At 47.4% G+C, this 25,185-nt stretch overlaps 1 protein-coding gene and 1 non-coding gene across 2 annotated transcripts in view; one reads left to right on the top strand and one right to left on the bottom strand.

Moving 5' to 3' along the window:
• The window catches only part of LOC135817562 (uncharacterized), a 41,616-nt gene extending 30,347 nt beyond the window's left edge, over nt 1-11,269 (bottom strand). The window contains exons 1-12 of the mRNA XM_065330774.1: nt 11,208-11,269; nt 8,952-9,109; nt 8,297-8,468; nt 6,819-7,698; nt 6,051-6,272; nt 5,392-5,577; nt 4,375-4,505; nt 3,908-4,067; nt 3,286-3,356; nt 2,705-2,859; nt 2,063-2,297; nt 1,022-1,295 (exon numbers count right to left, since the gene is read on the bottom strand). Coding sequence (XP_065186846.1) covers nt 1,022-1,295; nt 2,063-2,297; nt 2,705-2,859; nt 3,286-3,356; nt 3,908-4,067; nt 4,375-4,505; nt 5,392-5,577; nt 6,051-6,272; nt 6,819-7,698; nt 8,297-8,468; nt 8,952-9,109; nt 11,208-11,255 — 2,692 coding nt within the window. The 5' untranslated portion in view covers nt 11,256-11,269. The remainder of the gene's footprint in view (nt 1-1,021; nt 1,296-2,062; nt 2,298-2,704; nt 2,860-3,285; nt 3,357-3,907; nt 4,068-4,374; nt 4,506-5,391; nt 5,578-6,050; nt 6,273-6,818; nt 7,699-8,296; nt 8,469-8,951; nt 9,110-11,207) is intronic.
• Nucleotides 11,270-22,798: 11,529 nt separating this feature from the next.
• On the top strand, nt 22,799-22,870 carry Trnaa-ugc (transfer RNA alanine (anticodon UGC)). Its single transcript has one exon. It is a non-coding gene; the product is annotated as a tRNA-Ala (tRNA).
• The last annotated feature ends 2,315 nt before the right edge of the window (nt 22,871-25,185 follow it).

Genomic DNA, 25,185 nt, shown 5'->3' with positions numbered 1-25,185 from the left:
TTTCCGGCTGTACTCAGCTTCTACTTGTATTTTTATACTAAAGGGAGTCATTGTCTCCATGGAGATACTGATTACATCATAGATTAGTGGTAACGCCTCTCTGGCCTATAGGGAAAGTCCCTGATTCTATTTATCGTGGTGACGACTAGTCTAATAGTATTTCGTCTTCAGATCTCCCCCTTTTCAAATAAGAAATTAGTCAAATTACCGGCCCCTTCCTCCTGCCCCCATATGTGATTAACAAGAAAATGGTGGACTGAGACGGAAATCAAGATGAAGAGGACGGCAGTGCACAAAACAAAGTGATCAAGTAATCATAAATGTCTCACTCAGGAAAAGTGGCTACTTGTACTCTTTCATCAAGCAAAAGAGCCAGGGAGAAGGAAGTGGGTAGGTTTCAACTGAGAACAATGCTGCTCAATGAAATCCGATCAAGTGAGTCAGCTTTGCGCCCTGCACGAGTGAAAATCCCAGTGTTGGAAGGTGTAGGGCTGCACAGCAGTGGGCAGCACTTGACTCACACAATTGGATTATATTATTATTACCTTCCAGTGGCTAAAGATGAATCAGTGCCAATACAGATGAGGAGGGGGTGTTTGCCAGCCATGGCGTAGAAAGAAAGTATAAGAAGTGTGGTGGTGCACCAATACCATGGTGAGTAACAGAGGAAAGGGAGCAGTACAGCCGACATGAGACGACCGAGACTAAACAGGTATACTGACTATTGAAGTGGAATGTTGAAATGCTGCTTTGCAAGATTGAGCAGCACTGTTTGTACATGTGCATGTACCCACTGTTGATGTTGTTGATTTTTATTTTACTTCGCAAGGCCAAACGGGCAATGGTGCCCAATTCTATGGAAGCGAATTTCAAAAGGGAGAGAGCTACGGGGAGAGAGAGAGAGAGAGAGAGAGAGAGAGAGAGAGAGAGAGAGAGAGAGAGAGAGAGAGGGGGGAGGGAGGGAGGGAGATGATAAGCAATTTTGCAGCGTCAACAGAGCGATTTTGCAGTGGTGACCCACCTTGCGGAAGCTGAGACTCATAGTTGCTTAGCACACAACTTGTTGTCGATGTATTTCCAGCACTGGCTACCTCAATCACTAAATACAGTGTCGTGCCACCAGACAAGACTCTGGGGATGACCACAGTCGGGGACTTGAGCGGTTGACGTGGCAACACATCGCTCAGACCCTGTGCTGTGCCGACAAAGTACTGTGCATCATTAACTACACTGTCTTCATCCTTCACGGACGTTGATAGCCTCACTGCTGGGTGACGGATGGAGCGATACGGTAGCTACAAAGACAATACAGACACACACCGTGACAGAAGATCAGTACATGAAAACACCGCAGCATTTCACAACCATGCACACGCCAGTGGTAAGGATGTCACCCTAGTAAGCCCTGGAATTTGGGACTTGGTAGGAGTGTCTCCGGCCAATGTCCAGTATCCAGTGTCCAGAGGTTTGTCGCAGCCACCAGTCGCCAGGGTTCATTATTGGCAAGTTATACTTGCAAAATATACATTGCATAGGAACTGCTGTCATGTGACAGCCTTGACTTGAAAAGATATCATACTAAGTCCATATTCTTCGTGTTCCGTTGCATCCACAATATCTGCAGTTCACTCCTCTCTGACATGTTCTCCCTTCGCCGTGACTGCGCTCACACAGATAGAGTAACCCACGGCCAAGTCAATTATTCCCTTTCCTTACCCATTGTGCAAGCTCAAGCTGGATAGAGATCTATTTCATTGCTTGGTGCTGACCGCTTTAATGCGCTTCCCGAATCCCTTCGCACAAATCATATCCCCAATTCATTTCGCCAGGAACTTAACAATTTCATTCATCTTGGGCACCCTGTAAGAAGACCTTAGGGTCTGTTGGGAATGCCCAAGTAAAATAATAAAATACAATCCAAAAAAATACAATACTTGCAAGAAATAGTGTCATAGTTACAAATGTGCATAAATAGTGTATTGTGTCGACTGTGGACCTATACGCACTGCAGTACCCTTGTGCAGTGCACAGGATATGTATCTAGCAAGAACATGTTTCCTACCTGCTCCACAGAGCATGATGATAGTGGCACTGGCGGTCCGGCTACGTTATAGAACACTGGCGGGGTGGAGTCGATGCGACTGTGCTCACGCTGCAGCGAATCACTCTGTGGTGCGGTGACATAATCCCACAGCTCATTCCTGGATAAGTCCTTCTCGCCGCCATTCACCAAGTTCTCCACCAGCCGAGTAGCCAGGACAACCCGACTACCCAAGAGCGTTTCATTTATTGAGATTCTGAAAAAGAAAAGAGAAAATACCATTTTTACAGTCCTTTCATGACCAGAGCATAAAGAGTAAAACAAAGGACGTAGTAGGAAGCTTCCTTTCACTCCTTGACGGCAAACACATTCGGCATAAAGATGACAAAATTCACCCTACAGATTAGGTGAGGGACAATGATAGTTGGTCTGGAGTAGCCAATGAACAACAACAAAATACCCCGCGAGGTACATACCCTGCGAGGTACATGTACAAAATACCCCGCGAGGTACATGTACAAAATACCCCATGAGGTACATGTACAAAGTAATGGGAGTGCACGGGGTTATGAACTACCAGCATGCATTCACTAATGAGCAAGCTTGTGCACTACGATAATGCTAGCACAGAGGAAGCCAACAGTGCACCAATGCAATACTCACTTTGATGTTAATGGCAGTGGTCCAAAGTTGCTCTCAGTTTGCGTCTTGTACTGCACGTTTACCAGTTGTCCTGTTAGCGACGCCTCGGCAAACTGCGATGAGCCAGCCCGCACTCTGCCATACGTTGACATGACGACTGTGGGAGTGATATCAAGCTGAACAGGAGTGCAATACATTATCACAAAACACCATTAGTCTTACTGTGGGCATGCGTTTCCAACCTACTCCAAAACTGTGATAAACAACTGCCAGCAGCAGGCACAGTTCAAACCAGTAGTAGTGTCAGAGACACGTGGCTAGATAATACCTGAAACTTCTTTTCATCCATAGTATTTGTGGGCTAACTGGTGCATATTTGTACCAGATGCATGCATAGATACATCTATAATTTCCCTGGCTACATCAGCAAGCCTTTTGCCATGATATAATGGCCATCTGCCTCTCTTACATGTACAGCTACTTGCATTTCTCACCAATAGAATCTTCAGACAGCAGCCATAAGTCCAGACTGATCCCCTAGGTACTTCGAAGTAAGGTGCATATAACGCCATGTTATCATCGATAGTGAACTTCTAACTTACGATTGCCTTGTAGTTAGAGGCATCCAAGGACCAGCCTATACTGATGTTAATATGACCAGATGCACCAAACACTGCACAGCGGAAAGGAGAGAGAGAGGACCAATTTCATTGAATCGCACAAGTAACGCAACACACAGCATCTACGGTTCGTTTCCAACTTCTGCACAAGTATCTTGAAGCAAACCCACCAGCTGGGATTCAAAGCATCTGCTTCTTTGCTATCAATGTTAGCTCAGTCAGTTCCTGCATCAGTAGCTCCAGGAGACACTCTGAGAACGTTAGCTGTATCTCATCTGTCCTCACTGCCTGCAGTGTGTTTCTATTTCTCCCTCTACACATATTATTCTAAGAAACACAAATGAATACATGGTGGAAATATGGATGTGCAAAACTTTACTTCACTTACTCATTACAAGAACAACTTTAACAAACCGTCGGTGCATTTAAGAAAGACGTGACTGAGTGACAATGAATGCAGATACTATAATTAAAAATTAATGTGATAGGAGAGCTAAAGGTGCAATCAATACATTGTGCTTTGTGTTGAGGGGAGTCTGTCTACAGTGTGCTCCATGTGACCTGGTGCACAAGTTGACTAACACTGATACCCATATGTCCTTACCAAACGTCAGTGGCAATGCACCAACTCTCAGCGAGACCCTCTCCTCGAAGAAATTCACTAGACCCGAAGTGAAAGTGCCCGATGCTGACACGGATATCCTCTTGGGAATAACAAACTCATCCGTGATCGCTGGAAGGAGACTAGACCGTCCAATCGAGGCCTAGGTGACATACAAACACACACGATAAGCACAACCACACGCACAGACGCACACACAGACAGAGATTGCCATAGGGAGTAAAAATACACATCATGAGGACATTTGCCTTCGACAAGCCGGATTTTGACATCATTCTTTGTTAATCAATTAATCAACCAACCCAGTTGAAAACACCGATGCACTTGAATTCTACATCTACTTCTGAGGCAAACTGAAAATGTCCAACCAAGATCCATTTCTTAATTTGATGGATAAAATATAGTACAGCCGTCTCGAAACCACTGCAGAGAGCGACATGGAGGCCCACCTTGCCAATGACGGCTTGCTGGAAGTCAGTGAATATGTCATTGAGAGAAGTGCTTGACAGCTGATAGAAATCAAGTTCTGATTGCAGCCTAGCTACAGACCACAGTAGCAGTGCACTGGAGTTGACAGCCACTAGAATCAGGAATGACCACATACAAACACACATACATACACACACACACACACACACACACACACACATACATACACACACACACACACACACACACACACACACACACACACACACACACACATGCACGTGACACGCACACACACACACACACACACACACACACACACACACACACACACACACACACACACACACCAAAATCTCGTTGATACCACATCCATGATTCACTGCCAAACACACATGTCCACCAATAGCACAAATTCGGATCCCGAGCCAGCCCCAGATTTCACAGGCACAACTAGTTCAGCGCAAAGACCAATGCTCAAAAATGTTTCCCTTGTATAGCACCCGACTGATGCCGAGTGAGCCATGTCAATATGTTTGTGTATGTTTGAGGGGAGGGGGTGGTTTGTGCAACAAACAAGTGTGTAGGGTGAGTGCTTTAAAAACCATTCACACATACCGTATTTTTCCGGCTATAAGTCGACCTTTTATGATGAAAATAGCAGGAGAAAAGGTGGGGGTCGACTTACAACCGGGATTCGACTTATAACCGGGAATTATCGGTATCTTCCAAAAATGACCTGCACTGAATACACGAGTGCACCATGTGTATGCATTTTTGCCAAGTTTATTTGCCTTTTTCAAGGATTGGGATGTTTCAGAATCCAATGAGGAGTGTTTATGTGATTTGTTCATGTGTTAGTAGCAGGGAGCGGTTAGCAGTGCTTCGGTGGGCAAACACTTTAAAAACATAATCTCTGACCTCTGGATACGGGGGGTCGACCTATAACCGGGGTCGACTTATAACCGGTAAAATACGGTACCTGGTGTGCAAGTGTGTAGGGTGAGTGCATTAAAGTTTAAACCCTTCACACATACCTGGTGTGCTAGAGGCGGGTACTTGTGCTGTGGCCAGTATGCTGCGGTATGTCTGGCATGGCAGACCGCCAAGATTACATAGGTCAATCCGCAGCGATAGCCGTGCTACTGGAGCTAGCACTGTAACGCCCACATGTACCTCCTTGTCGTTAATCAGAAGCTGGGTAAAGAACCGATTGTCGTATCCTGAGGATGATACACCAAACACATGGCACAACGCAGATTTTCAATGGATGCATCAAACTTCAGAACAGTATGTAGCAGCGGCAAAACCTGGAACGAGCAACAACCTCCCTCCGCCCTCGATTTAATTTCCAGCTCTCTGCAAAAGTCATGCTGTTGAAGTCAGTGAACACCGGTAGAGGGCTATGCCATGATATGCAGATGACATGCAACACTGTCGAAGAAATTTTATGTCTCAAACACACACATACACGCACACACGCACACGCACACGCACACACACACACACACACACACACACACACACACACACACACACACACCTACACCCCCCCCCCCCAACACACACACACGCACGCACGCATGCACGCACACGCACACGCACACACACACACACAGGATGACTAACATTACATGGATATAGGCAATGACTGTATCAGCAAGGAGAAATGTAATGTTAGATACTATGATCATACCGGTGGCGGAGTTGAAGGTGATGGTCTCGGTCCAATCACCCAGTGATACCACTACACTACTGACGGTGGCTGATGTCTGGCTGTGCTGGAATTTCAATGGCAGTATCAGTGATTCAAAACCCGACTCAATGTCCACACACGCCGTTCCACTGCTGCAATCACCATTGAACTGATACACAGACTTAGCTCCGGACGGTATGGCAGATTGTAGAGCTGTACATTCTGTGCATCAACAAAAGGAACAGGAGGTACATACCCATACACGCATGTACATTATTATCCATACATGCATTCTAATAAGTAAACAGTACTAAACACTACAATCATTATCACGATATGCATTGTACGAGTCCACGTATTAACCCCTTGGAGTGGAGCCCCCCCCCCCCCTCCCTCCTCCCCTCCCTCCTCCAAGAAAACCACCAACAATTAGGCTGTTGAATGGGCTCTAACAGTTAGAGGGTAACGTCATGGGTAGCAATCTTCCTTTCCGATCTAGACAAGAATAATCGACAAGTAACATGCTTCACTGCCTGAAAAGTGCTCAGTGCCTGTGAAGGCAGACCTTTCTGCACAGTTAGTTGAGAGAAAGAAACAGGCTATGTTGCGACTCTGAGTTTCACGTTCTGCATGCCTGATGATTACGCAGAACATGTGAGTTGCAACATAGCCTCTTTCTATCTAACCAAGCATATCTACTTTGGGATGAGACGACATATCCATATCATCGAGCACACGTTGCAGTCATTATCATTGGCATATTCATACCAGTATTGCTTGCGCCCTGCAGACGAGCTACAAGATCTTGTCGTGTTCCAGACGATGACAATCCCAGGAGTTGCAGAGTCTGGCGAAGATGGCTCATTGAAGCTGTTGGTAGATACTGGCAGGTCAGCTGACTTCGCTGAACGGCCAGAGCATCAACAGCACTGGTTAATGTGCTGGCTGAGCTGCTAAGAGAAGCCTGCTGGAGTCGCTGCTGTAGCTTCCCCACTGTGGTTGAACTGGCCTGGGTAACAGTCGAGGGTAGTGTTGGAGGAGGTCGCGGACTAGATATCACATCAGCCAAATCAGTACTCATTGCCGGCCATAGAGTATGGCCAAGTGTGGACACATTGCTGATGATCTGTGGGAAGTGGTAGTCCGGTAGGCCAGAGCTCAGCGAAGACTGTGAAACTGTCAGAATGGGTGGCGTAGAGGATCCAGTCGCCAGCGATGGTACTGAGATTGTTGCACCAGTGCGCACGGCTTTCACCGAGTTGAACTTGACACTTTCCGTCAGAGAGGTATGCTGGCGAATCTTGTTGCGAATAAATATGGAATAGGTACCACTATTTGTCCAGTCCTCCTTAAATGTTACACCCTGCGATGAGTCTGAAATGAATGGATTAGGGTCAACGCTACCACTCACTGCAGAGGCAGTCACGTGTAGAAAATCGCTGGATCCACTTTCACACTGATATTGTGCGAGAACAGTTCCAATCCGTGTACCAGCCCGCACCAGCATGCTCTTGCTGGCTAGTTCAGGAAGTGGCAGAATGTTGTGCAGGCCCAAAGTCATGAAGGAGGCCGTCAGACCCGTTGGTTGAAGTACAAGACTGCTGTTTGTCGCACCTGGCCTCACAATACCTGTCAATGGTGCCACCACCTACATAGATACAGTCGAACATACAAACATACAGAGCCACATTGACAGACAGAGCCACTTTGATTAAAGAATCCAGTTCAAGAACATGGTCAGTAGCAGCAGTCAGCTATTGGAACAGCATAGTCATCTCACTCTCCACACATACACCACTGTCTTCCGGCTTCACGGATGAGATCTGAGAGATTTCTGAGAACAGCCAAAGCTACATCCATTGTTTGCCCCCATGTACATGAAGGAACTTGCAGGAACTTTCTGTCTCCTGAACTGGTCACTGTAGGATTTCCTTGGTTCTGTATTACATACTAGACCTTACAGTAAGTCTTCCATCTTGTACCCTATTGTCATTCCCGGTAAATGCACAAGCGTGCCTTACATCTAAATGAGTAAATGTTGATTGTAGTGTGTCCTGTAGCCTACGGGGCGGGGGTGTTGGGCTTTGGCTACTAACTCGGTATGTGATTTGCAGAGTCCCTGTATTACATAAGGCACAAGTTTATCACCACTAGTGTATCAACAGTGCATCCAAGCTGCAGTCGTGTGATTTGTCCGATGTTGTGATTCATAACCATGTGCCCATCAACAGAAGAAGTCTGCTTACCGCTGTGCCTGCAGTGGCTGCCAGGGGCAACCCGGACGCCAGAGTACCCGCAGCTGTGAACGGATACTGTGAGCATTGGCATACTGCATCACAGCGCTTCAAACGGTTGGGGAAGGCGTGGTGGAAGGTCAGTCCTGAGACACGCACCACTTCGCTCTCAGCTTGTTCAATTCTGCAGAACAAACCCACAGTATAAAATTTCAACTCCAGACTTACTCGTAAAACTGGATTAAGGCCGAATTTGGGTCTAAATTTGATTCCAATCAGGCTAGAACTGAATGGGTTTGGATCACCAAAGTGGTGGCATATATACAAATAGCAAACCCAGCCAAAATATGCAGCACCTGGCCGAAAATGGAATGGATACTGACTGTGCTAACCAGCACAAGTATCGAATTTTATATCATGAGCTCCAGATGGACTGTGTGTGCTGCACTGACAAGTCCATAAGCGTTCCCAGATTGACTACATGTAAATACTGCACACCCCTACCGGACTGTGATGTTGAACTGTCACAACTGCTGTCTGCCATCTCCCCGGACAGGTTACACTTCTAGAAAACGTATCTACATTATTGCACCAGAAAAGCGTGCACATCCAGAGATACAAGCAGATGTCCACTGGTGTGGAACTGGTGCGGTGGTGTGGAACTCACGCCTGGTTGACTTTCAAACTCTCCGCCTGCATGGTGGCAACGGCTGTGAGGAGTACCGTAAGCCAGGACTGTACGCTGGATACTTCGGTGATAGCTCGGTTCAGCCATGGCACAAGCTTGCCCTGCAGCTCCATCAGCGTAACGTTCAGAGCCAGTTTCTGTAATAGAAGCACACAGTAAACAGAGTGCAGATAACAGTCATAGATCCTACCGGTATTACAGACTTTCTAACAAGGTCACAGAGGCATGAAAGGTTCATGAGATTGTGGATGAGACTGAATGACTAGGCAGCCTACTGTCAGTTCTGACTATACGGGCAGGATCTGTTAGAGACCCCTGCTTCAATGAGCTCGCCATAGTGAGGGTGGTGCTCATCTAGTCTCCCTCATTGCCTTCGCTTCCCCAACCAAAGTCAGGTAGCCACACTCCTGGATGGGTATCCTGGGTGTGGAAATAATCTTCAAACTCGGAATCAAACCCACAACCTCATGTTTGCAAGGCCAATGCTCTAGCCACTTTGCCAAACACGCATCCTTCTCAGGGGCGTAGCTGGTCCCCCTTTTATAGGGGGGTGCAAGGCTGCATACAAGTATGTGTAGGATGGCAGGTGCATGTCATTCATGGTCATTACGTGTACTGTAAATATACAAACTTTCGGCACTTCATGATTTTTGACATTTCGGCGGCGATTTATTTTCGGCGTGGGGTGGAGGGCATGGTATAGTGCGACAGATGCTGTGAAAAATTACATCGGCGTTTTAATTTAGGCGTTTTGGGTCGGTGCCGAATATAGCCGAAATTAAATAGCTGCCGAAAATTTGTATATTTACAGTATGCTGAACCTAGGTCGAAATTTTTAGGGGGTTGCACGTGCCTCCCCCCCCCCCCCCCCCCCCCCCCGTGCCCCATGTGGGCTACGCGCCTGCTTCTGAACTGGATGACTGCAAGAGCAGAACTAGAAACAAGTCTTCACACAAAAGCACAAATGCACACACACACACACACACACACACACACACCTTGAACCTTGAACGTGCCCATTGCCGATGGCAATGATAGCGAAGGGACTATCCGCTAGCTTTGCAGTACGGAGCGTGGCGCTTGAGGTCCCCGGGACAACGGCAGACCTTTCCACATGCGCAGCGGAAGCCAGAGTCAGGATCAGGAGGAGCACGGGCGGGAGGACGACGATGAGCGATCTGCCTCCAGACAGAGCGATCCTGGGCAGCATCAAACCAGCAGTCAGAAGGCACAGGGGGGCTGATGGAGCGGAGATCATCCACGATGACGTCACGCCACCGCTTGCGTGGACCATGGCGAGGGCGTGTTGCAGGGAGCTCCCCAAACAAAACTCGCTTCGGCATGCGGTCGTCGTTCATCCGGCCAACATGGCCAAGCCAACGCAGTCGATATTCCCGGATGATGTCCGCGACGTCACAGTCAATGCCGAGGGTTCGGGCCATGGTAACCGAGGTGACGCGGTTGTCCCACTGGTCCCGCCTGGATACGCCAACGACGATGCGAACACACTGGTGATGAAAGGTGTTGAGAGAGCGCAGGTCCGGTGCCTTCGGCGTCCACGTCTCTGCTCCGTACAGGAGTCACACACACACACACACACACACACACACACACACACACACACACACACACACACACACACACACACACACACACACACACACACACACACACACACACACACACACACACACACACACACACACACACACACACACACACACACACACACACACACACACACACACACACACACACACACACACACACACACACACACACACACACACACACACACACACACACACACACACACACACACACACACACACACACACACACACACACACACACACACACACACACACACACACACACACACACACACACACACACACACACACACACACACACACACACACACACACACACACACACACACACACACACACACACACACACACACACACACACACACACACACACACACACACACACACACACACACACACACACACACACACACACACACACACACACACACACACACACACACACACACACACACACACACACACACACACACACACACACACACACACACACACACACACACACACACACACACACACACACACACACACACACACACACACACACACACACACACACACACACACACACACACACACACACACACACACACACACACACACACACAATGTCTATACTTACCCATTTGTCATCCGTTGCCTGGTACAGGCTAGTATTCATTGCCTCCATCCAGTAGGTCAGGTTGGTACACTGAGATGCTTCAGCGGACAGGAATAGACTGCAGTTTGCTGTTAACCACAGAACAGCACAACCAGGTAAGGAACAGAATACAAGTACTTGGGAATGATTACAACTATAACCACAGAAGACTTAGCAAGCCTTGGGACACCGGAACTATCCGGGGACACTTTGGAACTTGTGTGTTCGGATTCAGGCGAGTGTTTAGTAGAGTTTGTGTGCATTAGTGCCAGCATGGTCGATTGTGTGAGAGACCGGACAACCCACATCAACGAAGGCTTTGTATTTTCTGCAACCTGGTGCTGGAATACCAGATGGCAACATGACGGGAACAATAGGCCCTGCCCTACACCTGAAGGAAGATCATCGTAATGGACGCCATCCCTGGTCAAGGCTGTAGTGTACTGAGATCATGATGAGCAAAGTTCTGTAGTGTGTGTAGAAGGCACAATATCCTTTACCTGCTGCTGTTTGCCGACACATTCTCTGGAAGACCCTCACAAGTAGCTCAGTGTCCTTGATATGTGCCCTCAGCCTGCATGTCAACAACACACACACACACACACAGTGGACCCTGCTCAGCAAGGCTACTACACATATTTCTACCAGGTTGCTGGTTCCAAAGCAAACACAATGTACATGTACACAAAACGAATCATGATTCCACCATGTAGCGTTGACAGAAGGGTGCAACCAGCTAGTGATCAAGAATGAATGTGAACAATAACACGTCCATATGCACCCACACATCACCCCCCCCCCCCCCCCCACACACACACACACATACACATCTGAACGCCCCAGTGACAGCAAATGGTAATCTGCTAGGCAGGCATAGGAGTTGATAGTGTGCCTTACCTGGTGTTGAAGTAACTCAGTGAGTCAACACTCTGCTCTGGGCTTTGATAGAGATGTGCCAGACTGCTGAGCATACCATCCACACTACTAGCCCATTCAGCTGCTATGAATGGCAAGTCAACAGATTGCTGTGTGATAGTTCCCTGATCGGATTGTACAAAAAGAGCATCCGTGACATTGCAAAAAAAAAACTAAAAATATAACACTTGTGTGTGCAAAATGACAAGCTGGAATGCGGCCACCTAAGATGAAATGACTCATGCATTCCTAAATACTGTCTGCTTGTACTCGTTGAGCACTTCACGTCGTCCATTTCCGATCGCCATCAAGTAATCATTAGGATGCGGGCCCAAACTGCTGGTTCCCCGACCAAGCTAACCAGCTGTGATATCAGCCAGTCAACCATTCGTGATGCAGTGAAACATCAGTATAATATTGTACCCCGGCATCATAAATACAATACAGTCATGTTGGAGCACCCCATATACTGGTATATTCATTCAGTCATTTGACGGACATGAAGACAAGTTAGTACTGATTTGCATGTCCCTTCCAGGTAAACCTGCACCCAATTGTTCTCTCTTCCTCATACTATAGTAATTAGCTCATCTCCCAAATCTTTATCTACTAATACCTAGATCGGCGAAGACATTAGCCTATATTCCTTAGAGCTTGTGCCCCCCCCCCCCCACCATGCTGCAGTTAGCCTTTAGTACCTCATATAGCGTATTAAACGCGAGTGAGACTGCCTCCCACGTGTTGTGCAGCACTTGTACATGTTGCACTACACCCGATATGGGCATAGAGGCGTTGCCGGCATAGCGGGTGATGTTGCTAGCGAGCACCAAGAAATCCTTCTGTAGATCCGCTCTGGTCTTGGACATGGAGCTGAGGACATTAGCCGAGGCACTGAACACACTAGCCAGTGATGATGCTTTTCCGGCGGCTGTTACCGACGACACCATTGATTGTAGAGATGAGGAAATGTTCACAGCCAGAACAGAGTAGACCGCATCAAACATGGTGGCCTTCTGCTGAACTCGCCCATACTGGTAGTCCTGATAATGGAAGAGGGAAACCAAATAGAATAACTAATAAGCAGCCAATACCAACTGCAGCCAAAGTAGTAAACCGGTTATATTCGACTACAACGACCTTGAAATCTTCACAACAGCACCCCTTGCCTGACTTAATTTGCCCTGCCAGCAGCAAAACAACTTCAATTCGGAAACTGCCTTTGATCTTCTACGGATAAAAAAACCCAAACCGCTTACCGTCCTATCACTTACTGATTGCGTTCAGAATATTATGTGTCGTAGTCTTCAAGCTACGGATAGAAACGTTTCGTCCTTTGTGGAGATTCATCAGCGCATCACAGAGAAACGAACCTTGCTGGAGTGCTCAAGCTTTACACTATGAGATGCCTGTGTGGATCTGAAGCACCATGGTGCGCGTGGAGGGCATCCAACACACAAATATTCAGATCATCTGTTACCCCTCACTTCATTAGGCAGAAACAGCTGGTAAGCTGCAGTGTGCTACGCATGCGGGCTACATACCTTCATGATATCTCTGTCGTAGGTGAGCGATCCGGTGGCACTAGCTCTGACCTCCAGCAGATCACTGCGCTTTCCAATGTAGCCAAGCTGACCTTGAACCCAGCTCCTACCCTGAATATCAATGTTGACCTTGCTTCCGTAATAGTCTGGAGCAGGATACAAACCAAGAATGGCAATACACGGGCTTAACCTGGGTAAGTAACTTGATACAATGGGAAATGTCCGTCTGTGTGAGAATATCAATGACATGTGAGATTGCTGCTTGACTTGAAGAGGTCAGATTTGATCATGACTCAACCATCAAATACCTAAAGGTCATAGAAGGGCTCACAGCAAAGAGTCTTCAATCAATGAGCACCTAATCCGATTGTCTTTTGTCAATACAGAGATACGTACCCACTTCCTGGCTGATGTTACTGGTGGTGGAGGAGCCGAATGATGCACCAATATCCTTGCTACCCACTTCATTGTGCCAGTTGACGGATGGACTGGCAGACCGATATGTTCTCACAGCCGGTGAGGATGAGCCTGCCATCACCTGTCGCTTACTTCGCTTCCCATCTCTGTATCGAAGAATACACACACACACACATACATGTATATTCATGCCAGTGTGACAACGAGAAACTAAAAACGCAAGCACTGGCTTTGGTACCCCGCCATGCTCTGCAATACAAAGATACCACATGGCATTGCAATGATTCAATAGATGATATGCCAAATAACGTGCAACTAGACTTGAGAGGGCATTGCACACAAGTTGCATACACATTATACTACAATGCCCGGTAGGCATGGACCACTGCAGGAAGACAAGTCACAGGCACCCATACAACTTTGAACTTTGTATGCAACTACTCTGCAATGCCCTCCCAAGTCTAGTTGCATGTTATTTGGCATATCATCTATTACTAGTAGTGGATGTGCCAGTGGAGATACTGCTGAACATGAAGTAATTTAAAAGGTTCGAGGCAGCAGTATCTCAAAATGCAGCAGCAATTGAGTACTGAACGACTCCCGGGCTACCCACCTCTGCAAATAGCTCTCTGCCACAGAGCGGACATGCCGATGATAGCGCTCTGACGATGCAATCTGCGACAGTGTGTCACCCACCTGGAAGAAGAGGTTTCAAATATTCCAGATAAAATGACATTACACCACCTTTGATTCCTTATGCATTCGCTTCTGAGCCCTTTGCCACAGAGGAATGAATTCCGATGTATCTATGCAGAAATCAAATATTATACCTGCCTGGTAATTGGGCAAGGGATCAAAAGTGCCAATGGATGTGGCCTTGCATTGAAGAGGATAGCATTGAAACACTACTCCAAATCAAAATGTTACGAGTTATGACTAACTGTCCATCAACGTAACCAGATCTTATACAGTCAGTGAGCGCGACAAAATGGCACAAAACTGACAAGGAGTACTGAGACATTCGGCGACCTGACACCTAGCTCCAACGCTTCTCCAAGGCGCGAACCAACAACCTTCCAACTTGGAAGGCTCAGGTTCGGAAAGGTCAAAGAATAATTTAATTGGCTCACCATCTGAGTTCAACTTTACTCCCAACCAATTTGCACATTCTGCAGGAACATACCTTAGTATGAGGCAATGTAGCTAGAGTGTGGATTGCTGTCCGTTGCAGTTCTGGATGCTCATGCAGGGAGTCAATGGCCTTAGTCATGTGTACAAAGCTCTTCTCGGAGCCAGCATTGGCTAGGGCATGGACAGCTGCCGTGATGTCATCACTATCAACTTTTCCAGAGCCTACACATAAGCACAGTACAGAAGAGGATGCACATGATCTGTCACAGGTGGATATGCAAACGAAGCACTTTCCCCATGCAGTCCAAGCACATTCGGTCAGCTGCGGACCGGCACCACTATTTGCTACTGCCAAGGCTCCTTTCTACCCTTGGTATAACGCTAACTTCAAGTCTCCACCATACTTTCACGCAGAATGTGAGGCCTATGCACATACATGTACATAATAATAACATATGCCCGCAGGAGCTGACCCATAGAAAAAGTCCCACCTACATTGTATATGCACATTTCTTGTCTCTGAGTTCGAAATTTTTGGTTTCGTGTGGAGGTGGACTTGAATGCAAATCAGTGGTATAAGTGTTGGTATCCTGGAAATATTGTTACCTGGTAAGAGCAGTTTGTCCAGGTGTGCGTGCAGCTCCGTCAGTATGTCCATGCCACTGGCAGCACTGACTGCACTCTCCAGCAAACGAGCGCTGATCGCACCAAGCGTGACAGCACACTGCCGATGAAGTGAAGCATCGTCAAACGGAGTCACTCTTGACATGCAGTGCTTTGTCAGGCCGGTCACAAGTTCCTACACAACAAAAATAAAGACAATTATACAACAGGATGCGTCCAACCTCCAGACGCCTACCAGTACATCAGAGAATTTGTTTCCAGTGTCGCAACAATAAGTTGTCAATAACTGACGGTTGAAAGTTTTGAATCTTCCCATACATTCTCTCGCTGTGACTGATGCCATAAAGAATGTGGAAGCATCAAAGTCAGGAACACAGTAATAGGCTGCATCGCAAAACATGTTTTTCAACAGGCAGTTGTTGACAATGCTGGTATGAACTATGAAGTACATCATGGATACTCAAACCGAACGACACAGCCACACACACACACACACACACACACGCTCATGCATGGATGTGCGCATGCACAACCATTCCCTTTCTCTCTCTCTCACACATACATACACACACACACACACACACTCTTGACCATACCGGTTGAGGATTAGGTAGGCCAGCCCAGTGAAACAGTGCATTCTCCAACAGTTGCTTCAGATCATATCCATTAGCAAAGAGTTGAGTGACAGGTGGAAGAAGTAACTGGGCAGCAGCAATCTGACTGTGAGCGGACGGAGAACGAGTGATGTATGACATGACTGACATTGGTGAAACACCCTGTAAGCAGACAAACCAGAAGCATACTAATGAAGTGATTGTTGAACCCCATAACAGTAGCAGCAGCACTTGAAAGGAGAATCATAACTGACTTGAAGATTTGCCAATGTTCTCCATTGGCAAATCATTGCAAGATTATACTTTCCTACACTAGTATAATTATCTCAAACCAGATAGAGAGAGGACCGGCAATCATAGGTGAATGGAGTATTCAGGCACACCAGTTCCCACTAGGGTACGGTTTGCCGCAGTATGCATGGCATCCTTCATGGCGTTGACCTACCTGCTTCGTGGAAAGACCCTCCACTAGTGCCTGCTGTTGCTGGGCAGGCAGCTTCCACAAGGCATCCTGGAGTAACTCCTCACACTCTGGATACGCCACAGACAACACACAGGACACATCCTTGTCAGAAACCAGCTGGTCACGCTCAATTCACGCAGCCAATACACCCACTGTGTGGAAGCACACCTTTCTACAAGAGTCGGGACCATTGACATACTTAACAAACATGTACTGCACCATCAGGTTTCGATACACGCCCCACTGCAAATACATTAGATAGGATTCACCATGCATGCATGTTGCATCTATTTAGGAGAAAATCTGCAGTCATGTCAATGTGCTACAAGGCATTCAAATCACACTGCCAAGTAACAGGTGAGCAGATCACAGGATTAGAGATCTGAAAAATAGCAGCATGGCAACACACGGCTGTCCTGAGGCAGCAGACACTGACTGACTGACTCCCATCTGAAGTGAACATTGTACTCACTCTCTGTAAGTGGTGCCACAGCCAGGCAAGACTTGAGAGATGGCAATAGTACACTGCTGGACTCCAGATCATCGAGATCCTGTGAGAGAAATCACGTCCACGAGATACTAGTAGAGCATCTGATGCAAAACCATTGTGCTCCAATGAATCATGGCGCCATCATCCCCCCCCCCCCTCCCCTCCCCACTCACCCACATACGCATGCACGCACGCACGCACACACACACACACACACACACTCACTCACACACACTCAGAACATTATATTCAAAATATAACAGAACCTGTATTCGAACTGCAAGCAGCTGCCACGCAATCCAAATGTGGTACTATGCAGCACCATGGAGTGGGAGTGAAGAGATTATCAATACACACGTACAGCCATGCAGACGTCATCTACCAACCTTGAGAGTGTGGCTGGTTGTGGTTGCTGGCTTGGATGGCATGGACCTTGTCCTGCGCTTGGTCTCCAACAAGGTCAGATTGTGAGTAGCCTGTACTTTCAAGACCGCTGGAACTAAAATAGAAAACGACACAGCAGAGGTACAATCCTTCAAATGATCCCGCTGATGTGTAACCTGAGAATGTCCCGTCTCTTGAATTTGAATGATTCAGTAATTGCACTGTGCTTCTAGATAAGCGCCCTTTGTGAATTTCAGACACAGAACCTCATACACATGGACAAACATAATCATAAGGTCTTGCTGGAAAGTGTACATCAGATCAGTGTTTGCTGCTTCAGTGAGCACTACACTATGAGACAAGTTTGAGCATGGACACGTCCTGCAATTGGTAACCACACCGGATTGCCCGGAACAGGGCTGTACTGGCGCCAAATTGCCATGCATCTCACATCTTCTACTGGATAGAGATTGCAGCGACCATGCAACTGCTACCACTGAACAGTATCATGACATCATACTCATGCAGAATGGATAGTATCATGACATCACACTCATGCAGAATGGATAGTGTTATGACATCACACACATGCAGAATGGATAGTATCATGACATCACACACATGTAGAATGGATATTGTTACGACATCACACACATGCAAGTGCACTGGCACAACCACACAGGTTCAGATACACAGCCCCTACCAGGATGTGGAGAGCTTGTTTCATGGTTGAGCTTGTAGTCATCCTCGGTCCAAACTGAGGAGATAGCTTGCAAGGTAGAGTCAAGGACCAGTTTCTGAAAAATAGAAAAAAGGTGGACAGGTGAAGCATTTGGGCACTTGGATACACAAACATAATCAACATTGAACAGACTTCTAGAACAATGCGAATAGCACGCCTCTGGTGTGAACCTTAAATTCATTACATGCTAAGATGAAGTACTTGCACAAGCAAAACCTACCGTGGACTGTGAATGGGAGAAGACACTTGATTGGTCAGCCTGAGGGGGCTTCGTCATGGTGATTGTGATGTGATTGTCTTCTTGTTCCACTTGCATATCTAAAATACAAGGGCACGCACGCACGCACGCACACACACACACACACACACACACACACACACACACACGCAGCAGGAAAATTAAATCATGCTGCGAGTTACCAAAACCTCTCGACCAGCGCAGTGGCTCCACAATATGATATGCACGCACGTGCCTAGGTACAGACATGAACTGAAGTTGTGTATACATCAGCCATGCCAAATCACTCATACAAATCAAACATTTTAATCATTAAAAAATTGAAAAAAGATTTCTCGTCAACAAGCAAACAGATGGGTGCACAAGTTCAATTGTACCCATAAAGCAGGCGTGTAGTCTATCTGATCTGTGAGTGGTACATAACAGACCGGTTGCCGAATACTACAAGTACACGGCCAGGTACATCCTGTCCAGTTGGGGAAGATGATTTCCTGCAGTACACCGTCTGATTCGGGGGGGGGGGGGGGGGGGGCGTTGATTTATACGATGGGCTGGTGCAAGGTGTGAACCACCCAACTGCATGATATTGGTCAAGCCGATGCTTTGCACTGGGAAGCCTAGTCCTACCCCCATTTAGGAGCTTACCAGAGGATTCTGAGGTGAATCTCTCGTCGTCTTTCTTCAGGTCCTGGAAGGCAATTACCAAATTCCAGCACAACGCACAGGGTTACAGGGATAACTAAACTATTGATCAGCAACCATGAGTCATGACTCAATGCGGCCCTTCGGACGTCCTTAGTTTCCTGTTTATAGAGTAGTAAGCAGTATAGAACAGTGTAACAAGGCTAGCTCGTTGCAACTCTGTGTATCAGACTCATATCCATGTAATCATCAGGGCACAGTGTAGAAGATGTATAATTCTCTATCAGGTCGGGACTGGTGGTGCTGTGAGCTCCTTGGCCAAGTCTGCATTTATCACTGACAAATTGCCCAACTGAAGACTGTCTTTCCTTTTGAATCAAATGCTTGGTTGCAGATCACCAAAAAACACGAAACGGGTAAAAGGCTGTAGCAGATAATGGGGATACTTTCTCAAGTGCTTGAGCAATTGTCAGAACTGGGTTCAGGTACCCTGCCAAGATCCATGCAGCGTGGCTTCGTCAATGCTCATCAAGAGGCACAATGTGTTGATTGACTCAAAATATTAGTCACAGCTCAGCCAGCTACAATCTGATGCAGCCTACAACTAAATGATAATGCCCCCCCCCCCCCCTCCCCAGCAGCGTCATCAGCCTATGCCGGTACGCTCTGGAAGACTTGAAGTCATCCATCCTGCCGATGCTACAAAAGACAGACATGGTAATAGTAAACTTACACTGATGTCGATTCCAAGCAGCTGAGCAATTGCCACCTGCAGCTTGGTCAGTGCTGGATCATCAGTGATAAAAACCTGGTCAATCTCTCCAGAATATCGGCGCTTGAAGGAAAACCTAACAATGTATGCAAAAAATGAAAACGGTGGAGACGCCAGTTGATACAAGACCAATCAGTTGTTGTTGTTGTTGATTTTTATTTTGCTTCGCAAGGCCAAACGGGCAATGGTGCCCAATTCTATGGAAGCGAATTTCAAAAGGGAGAGAGCTACGGGGAGAGAGAGAGAGAGAGAGAGAGAGAGAGGGGGGAGGGAGGGAGGGAGATGATAAGCAATTTTGTAGCGTCAACAGAGCGATTTTGCAGTGTCAATAGAGCGATTTTGAAGCGTCAACAGAGGGAACACAAAGAGTTCATAAGCGCACAAGCACGCAGAGAAGAGTAAATGACGTGGTGTGTGGACGGGAAAAGTCAGACAGAGCATTCATTGCAAGGTGTAGGGGATGGAGGCAAGCTTAAATTGCTGGGCAGCCTTGATCTCCCTTACACTCCTTGGGAGAGCGTTCCAGGCCAAGGCTGCCTGAAAGGCCAGGCGAGATCTGCCGGCTTCTGACTGTGCCGAGGGGACAGTGAGGCCCCTGGAAACCTGGTGCCGAGTGGTGCTGCCAGCTGATGGTGAGAATAGGTCCTGGAGGACACTGCTGGCTTTCCCATTGACACAGCGCCACACCAGGACGAGCCGCTTCTGGGCGTAGCACTCCCGAACTCTGTACAGGGACATCCGTTCGAGCAGAGGCTGAGCCGAGGTGTGAGGCGGCAAACCGTATACCGCTCTCGCCGCTCGGTTCTGCAGGACCTGAAGGCGATCAAGCTGCGAAACCTTGAGGGAGGAAGAGAAGGCGTTAGACCCATATAGGAGGTCAGGCATGATGACTGACCTCACATACTGGATGCGACTACTGAGGCTCAGACATCTGCGGGACCGCCACAATGCTCCAATCTTCTGCACAACTTTCTTCGCCATCGCGTCAACATGGGGGTCCCACTTCACAGCGGCGTCAAGGGTCACGCCGAGGTACCTTGCTGTTGGGCTCAGGGGAAGCTCTGTCTGGTTGCAGCGGACAGCGACATGCTGACCCGCATTGCGTTGTGGTACAATTGACAGGACCTGGCTCTTCTTGTCATTTAGTAGCAGATGTCGATGCTTGAGCCAGTCAGCGACGTTGGTGACGGCCCCTGACAGGCAGGGTGATGTGGCTAGCACTGATTTTCTGTGGCAGTGCACTGCAATGGCATCGGCAAATTGCAGAGATGGAGCAGGATGGGCTATGGCAGGGACATCACGGGTGTACATGCTAAACAGGATCGGTCCTAGGACCGAGCCCTGAGGTACACCAGATGAGCACTTAGCAGCAACACTGTAGGTGGGGCCAATGCGCACTTGCTGGGTTCGATCGCTTAAGTAGCTGCAGAACCAGCGAAGGGAGGCATTGTCCAGGCCGAGATCGAATAGGTCCCGGACCAGTTGGCTGTGATTGACCTTGTCAAAGGCTTTTGACATGTCGATTAGGCAGACGCCTGTGGTCAACTTGTCGTCCCGGGCCTTTAAGATGGCATCTGTTGCTACAACTAGGGCGTCCTCTGTGGAGTGCTCACGGCGGAAGGCAAACTGAGTCGGTGGTATGGCACATGATCGCTCCAGATGTGCAACAAGTTGCTTCTGGACTATCTTCTCGAGTAGTTTGGATACGATCGGCAGGAGCGACACAGGACGATAATTTGCAGCTACCGATGGATCGCCAGCTTTGAAGAGAGGGCTTATTACAGCATGTTTGAAAGCCAGAGGGACTTCACCATGCCTCAGCGATGAGCTGAAGAGCACTGAAAGCGATGGAGCCAACAGGTCAGCGCAAGCACGTAGCAGACACCCAGGAATCCCATCACTGCCTGTGGCTTTGCAGGGATTTATCCGTTCCAGGAGGTGCTTGACCTCATCTGGGGTAGTTGACTGGAAGGTCAGCATTGAGCCTTGCGGCTGTGGACCAATGGGAATCTGGAGCTGCGCCGGACGGGACGGATCATGTACAATGCTGTGGAAGGCATCCGAGACTTCTGTGATGTCGCACGTTGGCTGATGATGTTGACGAGAACGGCTAGTGACAGAGTTGATCACGGACCACATCTTCCGCAGGTTGGAGGAGTGATCACGACACTGCTGTTGGAAATGCTGATTGCGTTTTCGCCAGTGTGCTCTTAAGCCCGGAGATTGCAACCTTAGCCTTGGCCAGCTCTTAACCCAGTGTACATTCCTTTCTTCACCATTTGTAGGAGCCAGGCCAATGGTCTGGTGAGAAGGCATCAGTGCCTGTTCATTTGATGAAGGAAAGATATAAATACCATACCATGCTATCTACCTAGCCATAGTGCCAGTCATGCAATAGCCCCCCCCCCCCCCCCATCTTATGATCAAAGGACTCAGGCAAAGCATGGTCTCCAAAAGTAGGGTGGCAAACTAGTGCTTGCGATGCCGTCTTGCCACTCCAGACAAATCAATCTATCTCAATCATGAACGATGATGAGGACGTACCGTAATTGCATAACCTCTATTATAGTGTCACTATGTACGAGCAAGCTTTCATCACTGGGGGTTTAGCTCAGTGGTAGAGCGCTCGCTTTGCATGCGAGAGGCCATGGGTTCGAACCCCATATCCTCCAATTTTTGTTAACTTTTTCAGCTGTATTTCCTCCGTTTTACCTACCATAAGGGGTCGTCCCTAATAACTATTATCGATCTCCACACAAACCTTTTGATAACTGAAACATCAATCTATTATAGCTGTCGAGTCAATACATTTTCGTTCAGGGGGGGGGGGGGGGGGGGATAGTGACACCCCAATTTCATTATCAATGATGCCGGATGGCCCCTAATCGATATCTCCCATCTCCACTTACCAGGCTACTGGTTCCTTGACAGGCATGAGATTGTCCAGGGATGATGAATCTGTACAAATTCAAAAAGGCCAACAATTAGTTCCGCTGTGGCTTCAACTATCACACATCGACTTTATCCAAAAGTCCCACATCACCAAGTCACAAGAGAGAACATGCCTCACAAAACATTCAACCATAGTTCCAGAGTGGATGCTCCCCCCCCCCCCCCCCCCCCCGTATATATTCGCCTCTAATATACAAATAGTCCATTCCCGAATAGCTACTTTGACCAAGTGTTCATTACCTGGGGTGGTATCAGGAGTGGAGTGCACTGTACCCGTGGCAATGGGCTGTACATTGATCTCTTGCCAGTCATCACCACTGTTCACTACCCGCAGCAGGACCTGCATAGCAGCAATCAAGATAGAAGCACACATGTTCATATGCAAGATTTAGACTTACTGATTGTGGCAAGTTGCACCCGGTAAGCATGGTAAAAGGTCATTATACCGTTTGTACCATGACTATCATCGTATGCATGGAGAAACTATGTTCTTACTACTCAAGGCCGTCACAGCCGGGGCTTTGACGGCCTGGAGTAGTAAGAACATAGTTTCTCCATGCATACGATGAAATGGCACCAAATGACAGGAAATGCTTGCAATTGGCTTCAATTATTGAACTTTTTTCCCGGGGGAGGGTAATGGTTGTCCCCGATCGTAGCGTCTTCTTGGTTTATTGCAGAATCAAAAACACTTTCATTGTAGTTACCGGACACTGAAATGGCACCAAATCAATGCCCGGAAATGCTTGCAATTGGCTTCAATTTTTGAATTTGTTCACGGGGAGGACCCCCGGACCCCCTTCCATGGCCTCCAAAGTCGGTGCGACGGGCCTGCTACTCCTTAGCGTATGGTGCAGAACAATTCTCTATTCAACCAGGATTTAGTTGGAGTAGTGATAGATAGATGTACAAGTAATTGCCACCATTTCAGCTGCACATCTAATTCAGCATAATGGTAGATCAGTTGAACTCTCTGCATAGATCTATTGAAGCTTGTGACAGCAGTGAGGGCTGTATCCCACCAGCCCGTAGAGTGGTACAGGAAGTTCGAGCTTCCTAACCTGACAAGATGTTGGACAGTCTCCTCTGGTCTAGCGACTACTTCATAGCTTAGTTGTGGAGCATCTCTGGCCAATAGCGAAGGTCTCTGGTTCGTGTCCCGGTGGTGGCAGACATTTTTTCTTCCGACTTTCTCCTTTTATAACTCCCTGAAACTGATGAATTATTTGAACTACTCTTCTACCAATATACCATCATACCTGGAATCAGTCTATTTAGCATTATTATTATTATCCACCTATAGCACATGCTACATTCCACAATGGACTAGGTTACCATGGTTACGTTATTCAGTACATGATGTGCACACAGTTTATAGCTGGGATTGGATATGCAAAATGAACACAAATCCAGCCGTGAATCCGACAAGACCTTTCGTAGGAACATTTCTCAAATCAGTACATAGGAAAAATGCAAAGCAACACAGCAATGTCTCAACACAGCAATGTCGATTTATACAGCTCTGTGAAGTGGCGATGTGATGTACATGTACAATAGCAGGAAAAGATGACACGCACTGTGCCAAACATGAGAGCACTGTAACTATCACTTGGATTTTAGGTAAATTTTCATCTTCCATTCAAAGATGATAACTATCACGAGGAGATGGTGGTATATCATAAGAGCACTTGCTGTAACGTTAATGTCCCTGCCTACTGCGTTAAGGCAAGCAGGGGACATGAACACATGTGCAGTGCTTGCACTGTCACGTTTCTCAGGTGCTGGGATTGCACTTACATGGGGATGTGTACATTGCCAGATTACAACCCGAGCTATATGTACTGTATGATGTTGGCAAAAATAAATAAAAAATAAAATAACCGAGAGCAAAGCTGTATCGATCAAAATTGGTGCGCTTCCATTTCGTGATTACCATGTACTTGATTCAGTACAATCATGTAGTAGGATCCAGGATTTTGACCTGGAACTTTAACACAGCCGAAGAGTACACTGTACACCCGTTTGGCGTTTTTTG

Source organism: Sycon ciliatum, chromosome 5, assembly GCF_964019385.1.
Source record: "Sycon ciliatum chromosome 5, ocSycCili1.1, whole genome shotgun sequence".
In the NCBI taxonomy this organism is placed as follows: domain Eukaryota; kingdom Metazoa; phylum Porifera; class Calcarea; order Leucosolenida; family Sycettidae; genus Sycon; species Sycon ciliatum.
The sequence above is the reverse complement of the archived record's forward strand: the minus strand, read 5'-3'. Positions and strand labels throughout refer to the sequence as shown.